Below are 15,651 nucleotides of genomic sequence, written 5' to 3' on the forward strand. Positions count from 1 at the left end.
TTATTATTATTATAACTTATTGCGTGTGTTCTGCTTCTGAAATGGATTATATATTGCTATTAGAACAGTTAGATGCTGGCTGCCCAGGCCGTACGCATAGAACGCATATTTACAACTAGGGATGCCCCGATCACGTTTTTTGCCACCGATACCGATCACCGATCGTCTATGAGCCATAATGGCCGATACCGATCGTTTTTGGTTTAATTTTTTTATTTATTAAATATATATATTATATAATCATACTTGTAGTTGTTTTATCTGCGAGACATCGCCACCACGCAACAAGTCAAAATGCTCGCTATCTGCAAACAGCTCCACTGTCTGTGTGTATACTAGAGTAGCATCCAGCTACAGCCAGGATTCTCCGGCGCTGCAGCTGGACCCTATTGGTATACAGTGCTTTGGTCAAATCACATTCAGCAGGGGCTCGAATACGCATCGAATCAATGTTATAAGACATTGATATCAGGAGCTATCTGTAGCTACTGCTAGCCGGGTAGATAACGTTAAGACAACGCCTCAGTGAACTATTTAGTTTACTGGCACATTTCATATAGAGCTAACGTGAGCTAACGTTGGCTACCGAGCTAACGGAGGTATCATGCACTCGACTATTGCTGGAGCATTTGTTGATATCAGCAGCTATCAGTAGCTAGCCAGCTAGATAACGTTAGACAATGCCTCATGTATTAAACTACCATACTTTTCGGACTATAAGCCGCGGCTTTTTCCCCTATTTTTCGACCCTGCAGCTTATATAACGGTGCGGCTAATCTATGGATTTTTAGAGCTAACTGGCCGCACTCCCTCAGCTCTGTGACCGTCAGATCAGACTCCTAAATCTGCTGCAGCAGTGCACGTCAACCACGTCAACAAACCATTACGGCAAGAGTCTAGTGTATGAGCAGCTCAGGGCTCCTCTTTCAACATGATGCCTACCTACTGTACCCGGCGCTGCTAACTGGCTAACGTTATGAGAGCTAACGTTGCTACCTACTGTACCCGGTGCTGCTAACTGGCTAACGTTATGAGAGCTAATGTTGCTACCTACTGTACCAGGCGCTGCTAACTGGCTAACGTTATGAGAGCTAACGTTTCTACCTACTGTACCTGGAGCTGCAAACTGGGAGCTGCTAACTGGCTAACGTTATGAGAGCTAACGTTGCTACCTACTGTACCCGGCGCTGCTAACTGGCTAACGTTATGAGAGCTAACGTTGCTACCTACTGTACCCGGAGCTGCTAACTGGCTAACGTTATGAGAGCTAACGTTGCTAACTACTGTACCCGGAGCTGCTAACTGGCTAACGTTATGAGAGCTAACGTTGCTACCTACTGTACCCGGAGCTGCTAACTGGCTAACGTTATGAGAGCTAACGTTGCTACCTACTGTACCCGGCGCTGCTAACTGGCTATCGTTCCTGTTTAAACAAAAATGTTAATAAATGGGAGCTTCCTCAAACAGCCATCTCTTTCCTGACAATCCCCTCTGTGCATGAACCCTTACATATGGTAATTAAACATTAAAACACCTGCGGCTTATAGTCCAGTGCGGCTTATATATGTACACATCATTCAATTAAGCTGCTGCAGCTTATATTCAGGTGCGGCTTATAGTGCGGAAAGTATGGTAAAAGTGAATAGTTGACTGCGTCATTTAGTTTAAACAGTAACGATAGCTAGGTAGCTAACGTTAGCTCACGGTCGCAGACTGAGAGCAGACTGCCGGAGGCAATAGGAGCCTCTTGTTTACACAGGTGCGGGAGGGGCAGGGGAGGAGGAGGAGGAGCGGCAGTGCGCTGCAGCTGTGAGAGAGAAGTCAGCGAGTGAGATCTCCGCTAAGAATTGGATCATGTTTTTCTATCGGTTTTCACGATCTGCGAAAATAAAGCATTATCGGAATTCACCGATCTCATATTTATACTGAATATCGGTCGATACCGATCGCTGGCCGATCGATCGGGGCATCCCTATTTACAACCTCTCCTCTCCTCTCCTCTCCTCTCCTCTCTTCTCTGCTCCACACCTAAAGTTCTGAGCGCACTCTGGGTTTTAGCCACAGGGACATTTCAGAGAGAGATGACAGGTGACAGATCCGGTATTTCCGAACCTCGGAAATACCGGATCTGTCACCCGTCATCTCTCTCTGAAAGGAGAGAGCATAGGATCAGCGGCATATACATATCAGTATACTGTGCGATTGGTTCTTGACAAGCGCGCAGCCAGTCGTTCAGTATTGACAAAGCCTACTTTGCTGGAACGGTTTATTTCACACTATACAGTACGTATACGTATAAGTACAAGTATAAGTCTTTATTTGTCATAGGATTAACACACACACACATGCGATGAGCGACCCACAGGAACACCCACACACACAAATGCACGCAAGTCGTGAGACGTGTGTGTGTGTGTCATTTTGAGATCAGTCGCAAATCGCTTCCTGTTGAATATATCAGACATGCAGGGGAGGAAATTAGGCCATTTTACTCTCCAAGTGCGAGTATTTTCTATGTTTGGCGAGTGATTCATGAAGACCACTCGCCAGTCTGGCGATTAAAGAAAACAAAAAAAACGATTGGTTCATATTGCAATACTCTTATTTTGAAAATCCGGCGAGTCGTATCCGCCGGATACGGACAGTAGTATGAAATGCTGTGTAGCTCTGTACAGCACAGCAGGGCTACAGAGCGCCTATTTTGCGACCCGATATAAGTCTGTGCAGTTTTTTCCCGCAACGGGTCAAATGCATCTAACATGCTTTGCATCGTCGCCATTCCTTTATGCCCATGTCGCATTAAATGCCTAAATTAACATTACGTTAGCTGCTTACGATAACTAAGCAGCTAACCCTGAGAGAGAACAGGAGACGGAGAGGGGAAGGAGGAGGGGGGGGCAGTCTCCCTTTCTGTCTGGGGGAGGGGCATTCTCTGTGTGTGTGTGTGTGTGTGTGTGTGCGTGTGCGCGTTGCGTGTGTGTGTTTGAAAAGACCAGATGATGTCAGGAGTATTATATTGATAGTATTTACTGAGGATGGACAGATAATGTTGATATTTAAACATAAAAAATACAGTACATAATAGGGCTGACCCCTATTAATCGATTAGTCGACTAATCGGTTGAAAGGAGCCGTAGTCGACTGGCCAACCTTTAGTCGAATATAATAATAAAAAAATATATATATATATTAATTATATATATATATATTTTTTTTTTCTTTTAATATTTTTTTTATTATTGCAAAACAAAAATTATTAAAAGTCAGTACTCAACACATAATGCATAATGAAACTAACAGTCAAGGTGGTTAAAATTACATGCAAGTACAGAAACAAGACAAAGAAAAAAGTCTATAATAACATTTTAACCGTATACAGTGTATATCCAGCGAAATTAACAATTATATAAATGTTTATATAGGACATACCCCTAATACCTATTTTCTAAAACCCTACACACATATGCTCCAGCTCGAACCCCCCCCTCCCGGACCCCTCCTTGGATAGTACCTCCATTATCCCTCACTCCTAACCAGACACTACCATTATAAGCTAGCTTTTATTCTCTCCACCACTTCTACCCACATTGACATTTTGGATTCGTTGAGACCCAGAATTCTTGCTGTAGATATTTCTTGATATATCACATCGAGATATGTAAGAGACCAAACTTTCCGGCCCATTTTTTCCGGTTGAAACCAGCGTGATGCGATCAGTTTTTTAGCTACTGTGATACCCGATAAGACCAATCTCTTTAGCTGTGGATTTACTGCAAACTCAAAAACATCATTTAAAAGCAATACAGAGGGGTGTACTGGTATATTCCAAGATACGAGTTTTGATAATTGATGGGTCACATCTTTCCAGAATGCCTTAACTGGTGGGCAGTCCCAATACATGTGCATAAATGTCCCTTCGTCTCCATTTGTACACTGGGAGCATTTTGAGTCCTGTTTCAGGCCCATTCTGTTCAGTCTTATAGGAGTCAAGTATGTCCTGTGAATATAGTTAAGATTGATTTGTTGATGGTCCGGGTTCCTTGATGTAAGACGGACATTTGCCCATGCTTCTTGCCAATCAAAGTCACTTTCCAGGTCTGGAATATCCCTCCTCCAGACAGTGTCTAGTTGAAGGGTTTCATACGAGGACGTTAGTAATTGATAATAAAAACCTGATACAAAACCTCCCAATGTTTCTCTTTCATAGAAAAATTTGTGGTATCTGTGGTGTTCAACTGGTATGTGTAATGGAACACCGTGAGACCTCAAACATAGGCGTAACTGTATGTAAAAAAGCCATGTGGACTCGGTGAGGTTAAACTTTGTGCATATTTCTCCATAACTACAGAAGCCCTGGTTATTAAAAATATCCCCTAATGAGTGTATGCCTTGCTCTTCCCATATAGGGAATCTTATAGGACGTTTTTCCATTAAGAGTGCATTGTTATTGAATATGGGAGTGTGATTATGCCATTTTTGAGGGTTAGGATATTTTTTTTGTGTTTCCCGCCATGTTCTGATTGCATGGGTAATTATGGGGCCAAATTTCCGCTCACAGTGCTTGATTGGAAGTTTAGTGTGTGCTATGTCCTTCAGTCTCTGTGGGGCTACTATGTTTTCTTCCAATTCTCTCCAAGATACCAAAGCCTGGGGATCAAACCATATTGTCAATGGTCTTAATGTGAAAGCCTTAAAATATTGTAAAAAATCTGGAACTGCCATGCCACCGTCTGCTTTATTTCTCTGTGCGGTGGATCTTTTTATGCGAGGTGGTTTGTTATTCCAAATAAATTTGTATGTGGAGGAGTGTAATCTTTTCCAGTAGCCCTCTGGAGGGGGTAACGGTAGCATTGAGCTGATGAAGTTGATTCTTGGTAATACATCCATCTTAACTATTGATACCCTTGCCTGTACTGAGTTTTTAAGTTTTGCCCACCTGTCCAGGTCATCTTTGATTTTGTTTTGTATTTTTGTGTAATTGTGCTTCACCGTTTGTCTTATGGTGGGAAATATTTCCACACCCAAGCATCTAAAATGTTTTACCATGGGTATCGCACCTGGGAGGGTTGTGTCTTTTTTTGCATGGATGTTAAGTGGAAGGAAAGCCGACTTCGGCCAAAATATTTTAAATCCCGATAAATCACCAAAGTTCTCTATCAACTTGAGTAGATGCGGCAATGTGGTGTTGGGGTTTTGCATGAACAATATTACGTCGTCCGCATATAAACTAATTTTATGTTGTGTGCCCTTGATTACGATTGGTTCTATGTATTGGGATTGTCTTATATATTGTGCTAAAGGCTCTAATGATAGATCGAATAGTCCGGGACTAAGAGGGCAACCCTGTCTGGCTGAGCGTGATACCGGAAAGATTTCGGAGATGAATGTGCCTGTTGTAATCATGGCCGATGGGTCCTTGTATAATACTTTAATCATATCAATGAATCCTTTTCCTAACCCCATCCTTTCTAATACTGCCCATAGAAACGACCATTCCAGCCTGTCAAATGCTTTCATAGCATCCAGGGATAGCATCGCCTTAGGTGTGGTGTCCTCTTTGTCTGCATCTAGTACGTGCAGTATTCGTCTTATGTTATCATTGATCAGGCGACCTCTTATGAAGCCAGTTTGGTCCGGATGAACTAAAGACGTCATATGCTTTTGCAATCTGATGGCTAATACCTTAGAGTACATACTAGATATACATACTATATATATTTTTTTATCATTCTTTCCAAAAGAAAAGAGGCCTAGAAGCGTGGCTAATGCTAATGGCACGCATACCAGAGGCTAACTGCCTACGAAAACAGGCACAGAGGCACTGAAAGAGGATTTCACCCATCTAATGAACACACTAGACTAGACAAATATCAAGATGTATCCATCAGTGGACCAATTGCATGCTTTTGCAGAGGACAAGAAGCCTTCAGTCGACTCCTTCAGACATTAAGCACCCCCCACAGCCCAAATGGAATGATAAAAAAAAGAAAAGAAATATGTTTAAAAATATTATACTTTTTTTTCTTTTTTTTTTAAGTCGACCAATAGTGGACTAACGGCAAATTTTGGCCAATCCTAGTCGACCATCCAAATCCTTAGTCGGGGACAGCCCTAGTACCGTACTTTTCGGACTATAAGCCGAGGCTTTTTTCCCCATTTTTCGACCCTGCGGCTTATATAACGGTGCGGCTTATATGTGGACAAAACCCAAAAATCTAAATATTGCTTTTTTTACTGCATTGAAATGTTATTTATCTCTTCCCTTATTTGCTAAACTTAATACAACTTGTAAATGAGTTAATGTTATTTGTCCGACAGTATTGTGTCCCAATGGGAGTCATTCTCTGTAGAGGTGGGAACTTAAAGCTCAATATAAGAACGGCCATGCACCACCAGTCACAGAATCGAGAAAGAGCAATAAATCTGTCAATCCTTTCCGTGTCCGGGCCGGGTGAGGTTTCCCGTGTTGAGTCAAATTAAACCTCAGGCTCCACTCCTTACATATGGTAATTAAACATTAAAACACATGCAGCTTATAGTCCAGTGCGGCTTATATATGTACACATCATTCAATTTAGCTGCTGCGGCTTATAGTCAGGTGCGGCTTATAGTGCGAAAAGTACGGTACATAATAAATGTATTCATGATCTGAACAGTTTGGGAGAGGAAGGGGGAAAATGAACACTCACCATGCCCCGCTCAATCCAATATTTAGTCCAGTCCATCCCAGCATCTCTTGTCCAGCCCAACCCAGTCCAGTGCAACCCAGCACAGCCTAACCCAGTCCAGCCCAGCAGCTTTCACTGCCCAACCCAGTCCAGTGCAACCCAGCACAGCCTAACCCAGTCCAGCATCTTTCACTGCCCAACCCAGTCCAACCTAGACCAGCCCAACCCAGTCCAGAATAGTTCCCTCTTTCATGTTAATATGTTTTATGCTAATATTGTGAAGAGTAGACACTGTTATTAATGTTTAATGCTAATAAATATTTTAAAGAGTAGAGACACGGTGTGATTATTACTATGATTGAAAATCAATTTAGACGAAGACATACAAAGGCGTAATTATCACAATTAGCGATTTATTTTTGGCTGGTAAAAAATCTGTTTGGCTGGTAAAAAAAATCATCTACTCGCCAGTTGGCTGGTAAGCCAAAAAGTTAGTTTCCTCCCCTGCAGACAGGGATCAGATGCCGAACCACAGCTGTTTTACACACGCCTCATTCGCCTTATAAGGAGATGGCGGGCGTGTCTGTAATGAAATTTGCTAATTAATTTAACACGAACGCGCATTTCAGTTTAAGAATGAGTGGGATTCATCATGCAAATCACCTGGGTAAGAACCGATTTCAACGTTAAGAACGGCTTGATGAATGTGGCGGTGGCTTTTCTTATCGTCATCTTAACAGACAGGTAAGCAAGAATATAAGAAAAATAATAAGAGTATTGTTGAATGAGGCCCAATATGTTGTCCGTTTTTCCTCAAGTATGATACCTTCCGTCTTATTAGTCTGCCTTTTATCTCTCCACATGACCACCAAATAACTACCACCTTCAACCCTCTTTCTAACTCCTGCCTCTCGCTCACCTTTAACCCCCTTTCTAACTCCTTCTGCCTCTCGCTCACCTTCAACCCTCTTTCTAACTCCTTCAACTCTCTTTCTAACTCCTTCTGCCTGTCACTCACCTTCAACCCTCTTTCTAACTCCTTCTGCCTCCTGCTCACCTTGGCTAATGACGCCCACTAATGGCTATGATAGGGGAAACATTGGGGGGGGGTGTAAATCTGTTTTTGACATTATCTTCAACAATCCTGATGCAGAAACCGAGATCTATCTATTTTGTTCAAAAGGAAGATAGATTTGTATTTATATAATGGGCTATATACAATATATATATATATATATATATATATACATATTTATAATATTTGTATATCTCTATATCTTCTAAATAATATTTTAAAAATAAATTGTGAAAACTGTGAGACTGATATTTCCTCAGACAATAATCGTACCATGAAAATCTCAAATCATGACATCCCTAGTCTGTGGCGACACTGATAGTTGTCTGAAAACAAAATTGAGGCAAACACTGATAGCTGCCTGCTATAAACCTTAGGGTTAACAAAGCCTTCATATTGTGCGAGTGTTTCTGCTCGGACAAGCTGTTGGATTTAGCAAGCTACCGGTGGATCAATTTATAGTTCTGCGGTCATGAGTTGAAAAGTTGAAATCATATCACAAGACCCAAAAAGACCCGTGCCAGGCAGCTGTACCGAGCCTTTACCTCAGGGTCCATCTCCTCCAGGGCCGGCTCCAGCTGTTTGAGCTCCTCGGCAGACAACTGGTTAAGGATCTCATCCTCGTCGATCTCCTTGTACTTGTCCAGGTCCTTCTTGTAGGACAGTGCCATGGTCCCTGCTACAGCTAGCTCGCTACGTACTACTACAGCAACACGCAGAACAGAACGTCTACTGCTCCTCAGGATCCCAGCTTCAGAACCAGATGCTACCTAGACAGAAGATGAGAGAAAAACTAATTTTGTTTAGCTCCATTTAAAACACAATAAAAACATTAATCACACATTAAAAAGGTAATGAGTGATTACATCAAGAGCACAATAGCGGTCTCTCAGTCAACATTAGACCTCTGGTCACCCACAGACCCTTCCACTGACTGTGACTGACACACATAGTAGGCTGTAGACTGAAAATATCATTTGTAAAATTATCAACTTGAAAAGACAACAAAATCAAGACGGGAGTAGCCCGACTCTGATCTGATCAGAACTCACAAGAGTCATGGATAGTGGGGGACTAATGGAAGCATAGTAGATTAATAATACAGCGTAAAAACAACAGCTCTGATGAATGAAGGAGTCCTGATAAACACAGTGGAGAGAGAGAGGCTACACCCATAGCTTCTCCTCCCATGACATAGTCTGAATAACACACATGTCATGACCTCATGGTCCCCAGAGTCCCTGCACCAGCGTTTCCGTTAGCCGGTAATTACCGGTATTTGACCGGCAAAATATGTTGAAGTCCGAATATTTAAATCTCTCCGGTCATAATGTCCGGTGAAAATAATTCCTCTAAGCACAATTTTATTATTTGAATTGTTTTAAAATAGGCTAAAATTAAATAGCCTATGCGATGAACGAAACAATCATTACATTTGTTTCATTGTTGCTTCACTCTGATAAAGCGCAGATGGCGCCGCTCAGATGTGAATCTTTTTTTTTCTTTCTTTTTTTGAGCCTGTCTGGCCAGCCACCATAACGACAAACAGGTATACGAGCGAGAGAGAGAGATGACCAAACAAGCTAAACTTAACAAATATTTCATGAAACCAAGCACAAGCAGGTCTAATAATAATGACATTGACAACGAAGATGAGTCTTCTGAAGTCAGAGACCGCCGATGCTCCCGCGGAAAATAAACAGAAAAGTCGAGCGTTCAGGCGGCGGCCCGAGTGGAAAGTTAAATTCTCCTGGCTGAGGTACGACATTATAGTCTAGTAGTCTAGCCTCTATGATGTACGAGAGATAACATTGATTGAACGTACACAAAGTACACTTTATTAATTGAACCACAAAGAGCATCCCCAGTCTGCTGCTACCGTTGCGAGCCTCGCAGACGTCCGTCCACCTGTTCCAATGGGGATATATAAAAGTCGAACCAACCAGACGACCCGCTGTTCTCGCACAACGAGAGACGGGGTGAGTGAGTGAGTGTTGACATTTTTTAATCATATGCAACTGTTGGTTGACTGTCGTGTCACATAGTAATGCATATTATTGATTATAACTAAATGTAATGAAATCAACAAATGCGTTACGAGCATGTGGCTCGTCCTCTCTGCATGTGGCGACGAGCTAGCAAACGAGGCAATGTGATGATCAACTACAGTTTGCTGTGTGTGAAGTTGAACATTATGATATGTGTGACGTGTCTGATACAACGAGGTGAAGCGATGTCGACTCGAGATTCATTTGGGGGTGCGTGTGACAGCTGCTGCAGCGGGAGCCTGCGGGGCGGGAGCTTGATGCTGGATTAGTGTATCGCACTAACTTGGGAGGCGATAGATAGTAATTTGATTCTGCAAATCAATTTCTCATTCTTTGCTTGATGTAATTAATACAAATGTCCAATATAACGGAATTCGTTAGCTCATAAAAATGTGATTATAACAGACTGCTGTTTAAAACTCTGACCGGAATTTCTCGAATATGTCCGGAGATAGAAATCTTGCAGGACACCCAGACCGGCACGAATATGTTCTAACGGAAACGCTGCCCTGCACTATGACCTCCTACGCAGTGTACCCTAACCCTAACTACCCCACACAGATGAGACGGCCCTCATTCCTCATCACTCACTCTTTTAGAACAGAGACCCTAACTACCCCACACAGATGAGATGCCCTCATTCCTCATCACTCACTCTTTTAGAACAGAGACCCTAACTACCCCACCCAGATGAGATGGCCCTCATTCCTCATCACTCACTATTTTAGAACAGAGACCCTAACTACCCCACACAGATGAGATGCCCTCATTCCTCATCACTCACTCTTTTAGAACAGAGACTTGCCGGAGAAGAAGCGCTGTTATTCCAACACGCTGCATTCTACTAGGGATCCACCGATAGCGATAAGCAGAAGAGCAACATCACAACAGTGCTTCACGGAGCATAAACAATAATAGGCATTCATAAATCATAATGCAGTTGCAGATTCAAGCGTCCCGCGCTCTCCGCGACACATATGTGCTCATTACGCACCTCCTTTTCACGCGGGCTCTCCGCTAATCTATCTTGTTATTCTGGTTTCAACAAAAAAAATTACTTTGGCTTTAACACACTTGCAATTAACTTCACTGCTCTTCAGTGGGCTGTTACTTGGGAGTTCACTTTCCCGACAGCCACCGGGTGCATCACAACAAGTGCTCTAACCCTAACCCACGCCTCAAGCATCTTCTGCCTCAAGCACAATACATTAGCCAGTATAATCTACTGCTCACTCCAGAGTCAGCTTTTCTCAGTATCTCCCAACTATTACGGCTATGGGGCAAATCATAATCATCCACTCTGTGAAAGTTGAGTGGATGCCATTACAAGGAAGGTTCAGGACATCAGGTCTAGTATTAAATGTACTCAAAAGGATGTAGATGATATGAAAACTCAAAAAGCTAATTTCTGGATAAAGAGGGGGGATACAACCTCAGAGGACCATTGAACTTCAAAAAACCTGTGATGAAAACCAACCTGAAAATAATGCGTATCTCCTCTTACGGAGCCACCCTGTGGAGTGGGCTAGAGGATGAACTAAAATATTGTGAAAACATAAATCAATTCAAATCTAGACTAAAAAAAAATCTATTTTTGATAGGTACAGAGGGGAAGAGCTTTAATTGCATATCAATTTTTAAAAAATAAGTCGGATACTGTATTGTACGTTATATCATATTACATTGTATAATCATATTATAATTAATTTGTATATTATATTGAACTAGATTTGCAGTATGCTATTATATTATGGTACTATATCATGTACTATATATCTCACATCACATTATATATGTGCTGTATACACTATTATGTACTATAGTATATGCTATTATGTATACTATTATATACTGCAGGTATACTATACTGTAATGTGTACTATATGTGTGTACTGTAATGTGTACTATATGTATGTACTATGTATGTATGTAAATGAATAAACAAAAAGAAAAGAAACGTAAGTCTTCAGGGGTAGGGCCCGACAAGCCTAGTGCTTCTCCCTAGCCCTTTTCGGACAATTGGACAATGCTGCAATAGCAGCTGGTAAAACTTTGACGATTTATGGAATGACCGTTGTTATGTGTCCAAAGCATAAAATAAAAAATAACTGCACTGAACTGAAACTCAAAATGTGAAACAGTGTATATTGTCTGGCCTGTCAGCCGGCATTGACAAAATGGAATATGCAGAAGGACAATCGAGAAGGAGCAACTTGGTTCTTGACGGCATCGGTGAGGAGCCTGGGGAGACCTGGGAGCAAACCGAGGAAAAGGTGAAGGACGTTCTTGTGGACAAGCTCAAGCTTCAACGATGCATTGAGATTGAGCGAGCTCACTGGGAAACCAGCCGCTCACAACACCAGAACAATAGTGGTGAAGTTCTTGAGGTTCAAGGACAGATCAGCGGTTTTGGAGACAAAAATCTAAGAGGGACGAACATCTACATTAATGAATATTACACTGACGCAGTCAGAATGAAAAGGAAAGAGCTACTCCCTAAATTGAGGGAAGCCCGGGAGAGGGGTGAGATTGCCTTTCTGAGGCATGACAATCTCAGAAAACTGCAATGTATAGAGCCATAACATCTTGGAATAGGATCCCATTACATATCATACGGACGGAAAATAAGGACAGTTTCAAAAATAAACTTAAAGGAGCCATAATCCGGAAGGAAATCAATATATGTCATGCATGAGTGTAGCTGCAGCCATGTTATCCAAATTTCTTCTGTGTACTTTGTTTTTGTTTTAAAGGTATATGGTGAAATTGATTCACCTATGACCTTCTTTTGTTTTATTTTTTATTGATTATGCATGTGATATATGACTATATGATTTATACTTAACTGAATGTTTCATATTTGTATGTGTATATCTGTGCAGACCCCAGGAAGAATAGTCAATACGTTGGTGATGACTAATGGGGATCCTAATAAACATAAACTTGGCAATAAACACCTTTCTGATTCTGATGGTTGCTGGCTTGGTAGTGGTGGCTTGTTGCTTGAGGCACAGCAACTAACTGTGAGACTGGTGCTGGAGGGGCCTCAGTCTGTACCAACTAACTGAGAGACTGGTGCTGGAGGGGCCTCAGTGTGTACCAACTAACTGAGACTGAGAGACTGGTGCTGGAGGGGCCTCAGTGTGTAACTAACTGTGACTGGTGCTGGAGGGGCCTCAGTCTGTACCAACTAACAATGTGTACTTTGCATCACTTCATAACGGGTGTCTGTGTAGACAGAGAGAGATAAATATGTTATTGTGAAAGAATTAATTAGACATTTTGAATAAATCATATGCTGTTGCATAATGTCCATTTTGTTATTTATTAACTAAGAATGAGTCCCTTGTTGCGTTTTGTTGTGTTTTTCCAGACAAAGAGATTCGGGTTCATCTTTAACTGAAACTAGAGGTGTATTTATGTTCAGCCTGTTAGGTAATAAAGACAGAAACAATGCAGCAGCATTAGGGTACAATGGTGGCGTCTGCAGCACACAAGGCCCAGCCTGGTTATGAAACCACTGCAAGCGGCTGGTAATATGCAGAATAAAACATTACATTGTGCAATGTCGTAATCTCAAATGGGAGCCTATTGATCAAGAGGGTGACATTAAAGTTCAAAGGACCTTCTGATTTAACAAACCTGCTTTGTGTTTCTTCATCTCAGTTTCAGCATCAAAACATTCAGTAGTTTCACGGTGAAGAATCTGGCGATCAGTCTCTCCTCTAGTTCATCCTCCTCCACGGTGCTCCACCTTAGTCCGTTCAAATACTTCACATATATCTTCTGCAGCTGCAGTTAGTCCATTCATTACACGATCTCTGCATTATAGTTCTAGATATGATCAGATAATTAGATTAGCATTAGCGTATTAGCCATAGTTCTAGATATGATCAGAGAATTCGATTAGCATTAGCTTATTAGCCATAGACAACGAGGTGATGCTACAGTACACAAAGTCTGTGCTGACGTCATTTCCGCTGGGCGGGGACTGCCTCAAAGCTCTATAAAGGAGAGGACCAACTCTAATGTTGCCAGTAGAGGGCGCTCGAAGCGCAGTCATTGTAATTGCGGGAGGTACACAAAAAATGGGAGGTTTACACAAAATCACTATTTTTTATAACTAACAAAAATAAATTTTTGAGAATATTCTTTCTTCTCTCTAAATGCATTCCATTGAAGTGGGAACTAGGATACATTGGTGTGGTCTCTGTAAACACTTTTAAAAAGCAGCTAAAGACTGGGTTGTTCAAACAGGCTTTTGGCTGACCTGTGTAAATCTTTTATGTCTTTTTATCTTGTTTTTTTTTCTTCACGTTTTTAATTACTTTCTTTTTAACATGCTGCTATCCTTGCACTTTATTGATGTTTTTATATGTGAAGCACTTTGTGACCCTGGTCTGTGAAAGGTGCAATATAAATAAACCTTACTTACCCTGGTAAGTATGCCCTCTCAGAACACATACTGTATGTGAGAATGCTCTTCATTGATTATGGCTCAGCATTCAACACCATCATTCCCTCTAAACGTGACAGGCAGGCAGGCCCCAGGTGGTGAGGCAGACGCCTCCGTCTCACTGACCCTTAACACGGTGCACCACAGGGCGGTGTGCTAGGCCTCCTCATGTAGTCCCTGCTCACCTACAACTGTGCTGCCAAGCACAGCTTCAATATCATCATCAAGCCGACAACATGACCATCCTGGGCCTCATCACATGCCAGCATCCTCAGTGCACCATTGAGAGCTTGCTGAGGGCCTGCATCACAGCCTGTACGGAGACCTTTCTGCCTGCATCACAGCCTGTACGGAGACCTTTCTGCCTGCATCACAGCCTGTACAGAGACCTTTCTGCCTGCATCACAGCCTGTACAGAGACCTTTCTGCCTGCATCACAGCCTGTACAGAGACCTTTCTGCCTGCATCACAGCCTGTATGGAGACCTTTCTGCCCACCCAGCCTGTACGGAGACCTTTCTGCCTGCATCACAGCCTGTACGGAGACCTTTCTGCCTGCATCACAGCTTGTACGGAGACCTGTCTGCCCACCCAGCCTGTACGGAGACCTTTCTGCCTGCATCACAGCCTGTACGGAGACCTTTCTGCCTGCATCACAGCCTGTATGGAGACCTTTCTGCCTGCATCACAGCCGGTACGGAGAGCTTTCTGCCTGCATCACAGCCTGTATGGAGACCTTTCTTGCACGCTGTGACCTGCTGGGGCAGCGGACTGAGAGCGGGGGATGCAAACAGGCTGGATAAGCTGGTCAGGAAGGCCAGTAATGTGGTAGGGTGGAGCTGGACTCTCTAGCGGTGGTGGCGGAGAGGAGGAGCTCCATGCTATCAGTGACAACCTCTCCCACCCACTATACGCAGACTTGGCTGACAGAAGGACCATGTTCAGTGCTAGACTAAGGGCCCTTTCTCACTCACCTATTCGTTTCTATACCGTTCCGTTCTGGCCCCGTTCCGAATCTGATGCGAACTCCCCCCCCCCCCCCTCTCTCCCCTCTAGTTTGTGTACACACTGCGGTCTTGGTTCGCTTCGGGTTCTGTTTACGGTTTGCCTTTTGAGCGTTTACGCTTGCCATAGGCGATGATGTCACGTTCGAAAATGTAAACAGGAAGTGTCTTAACACTACTGCGGAGACTGGATGATGATATAAATGAACAAATTGCCAATAAATATGAAGTTATATTTGAACCTCTGTTGTCAAGCCTTGTCAATATAACCCACCCTATTTTATCACGAATGGATGGTGTTGTAGAGTCCGCTTTTGAGCGTTTTAACGATAGCGCTAAGCTAACGGCTAAACGCTAGTTAGCTTAGCCTTTACTAGTAACATTGCTGCATCGATTATATG

General features: G+C 42.6%; 1 protein-coding gene across 1 annotated transcript in view; it reads right to left on the minus strand.

Annotated features, from left to right (window-relative positions):
* The window catches only part of LOC311233354 (uncharacterized protein), a gene marked incomplete at its 3' end in the record, with an annotated part of 35,506 nt that extends 21,946 nt beyond the window's left edge, over positions 1-13,560 (minus strand). The window contains exons 1-2 of the mRNA XM_084320329.1: positions 13,434-13,560; positions 8,289-8,513 (exon numbers count right to left, since the gene is read on the minus strand). Coding sequence (XP_084176455.1) covers positions 8,289-8,414 — 126 coding nt within the window. The 5' untranslated portion in view covers positions 8,415-8,513; positions 13,434-13,560. The remainder of the gene's footprint in view (positions 1-8,288; positions 8,514-13,433) is intronic.
* Between the last annotated feature and the right edge of the window lie 2,091 nt (positions 13,561-15,651).

The sequence above is a fragment of the Notolepis coatsorum genome (assembly GCF_963971535.1).
Source record: "Notolepis coatsorum genome assembly, chromosome: 8".
In the NCBI taxonomy this organism is placed as follows: Eukaryota; Metazoa; Chordata; class Actinopteri; order Aulopiformes; family Paralepididae; genus Notolepis; species Notolepis coatsorum.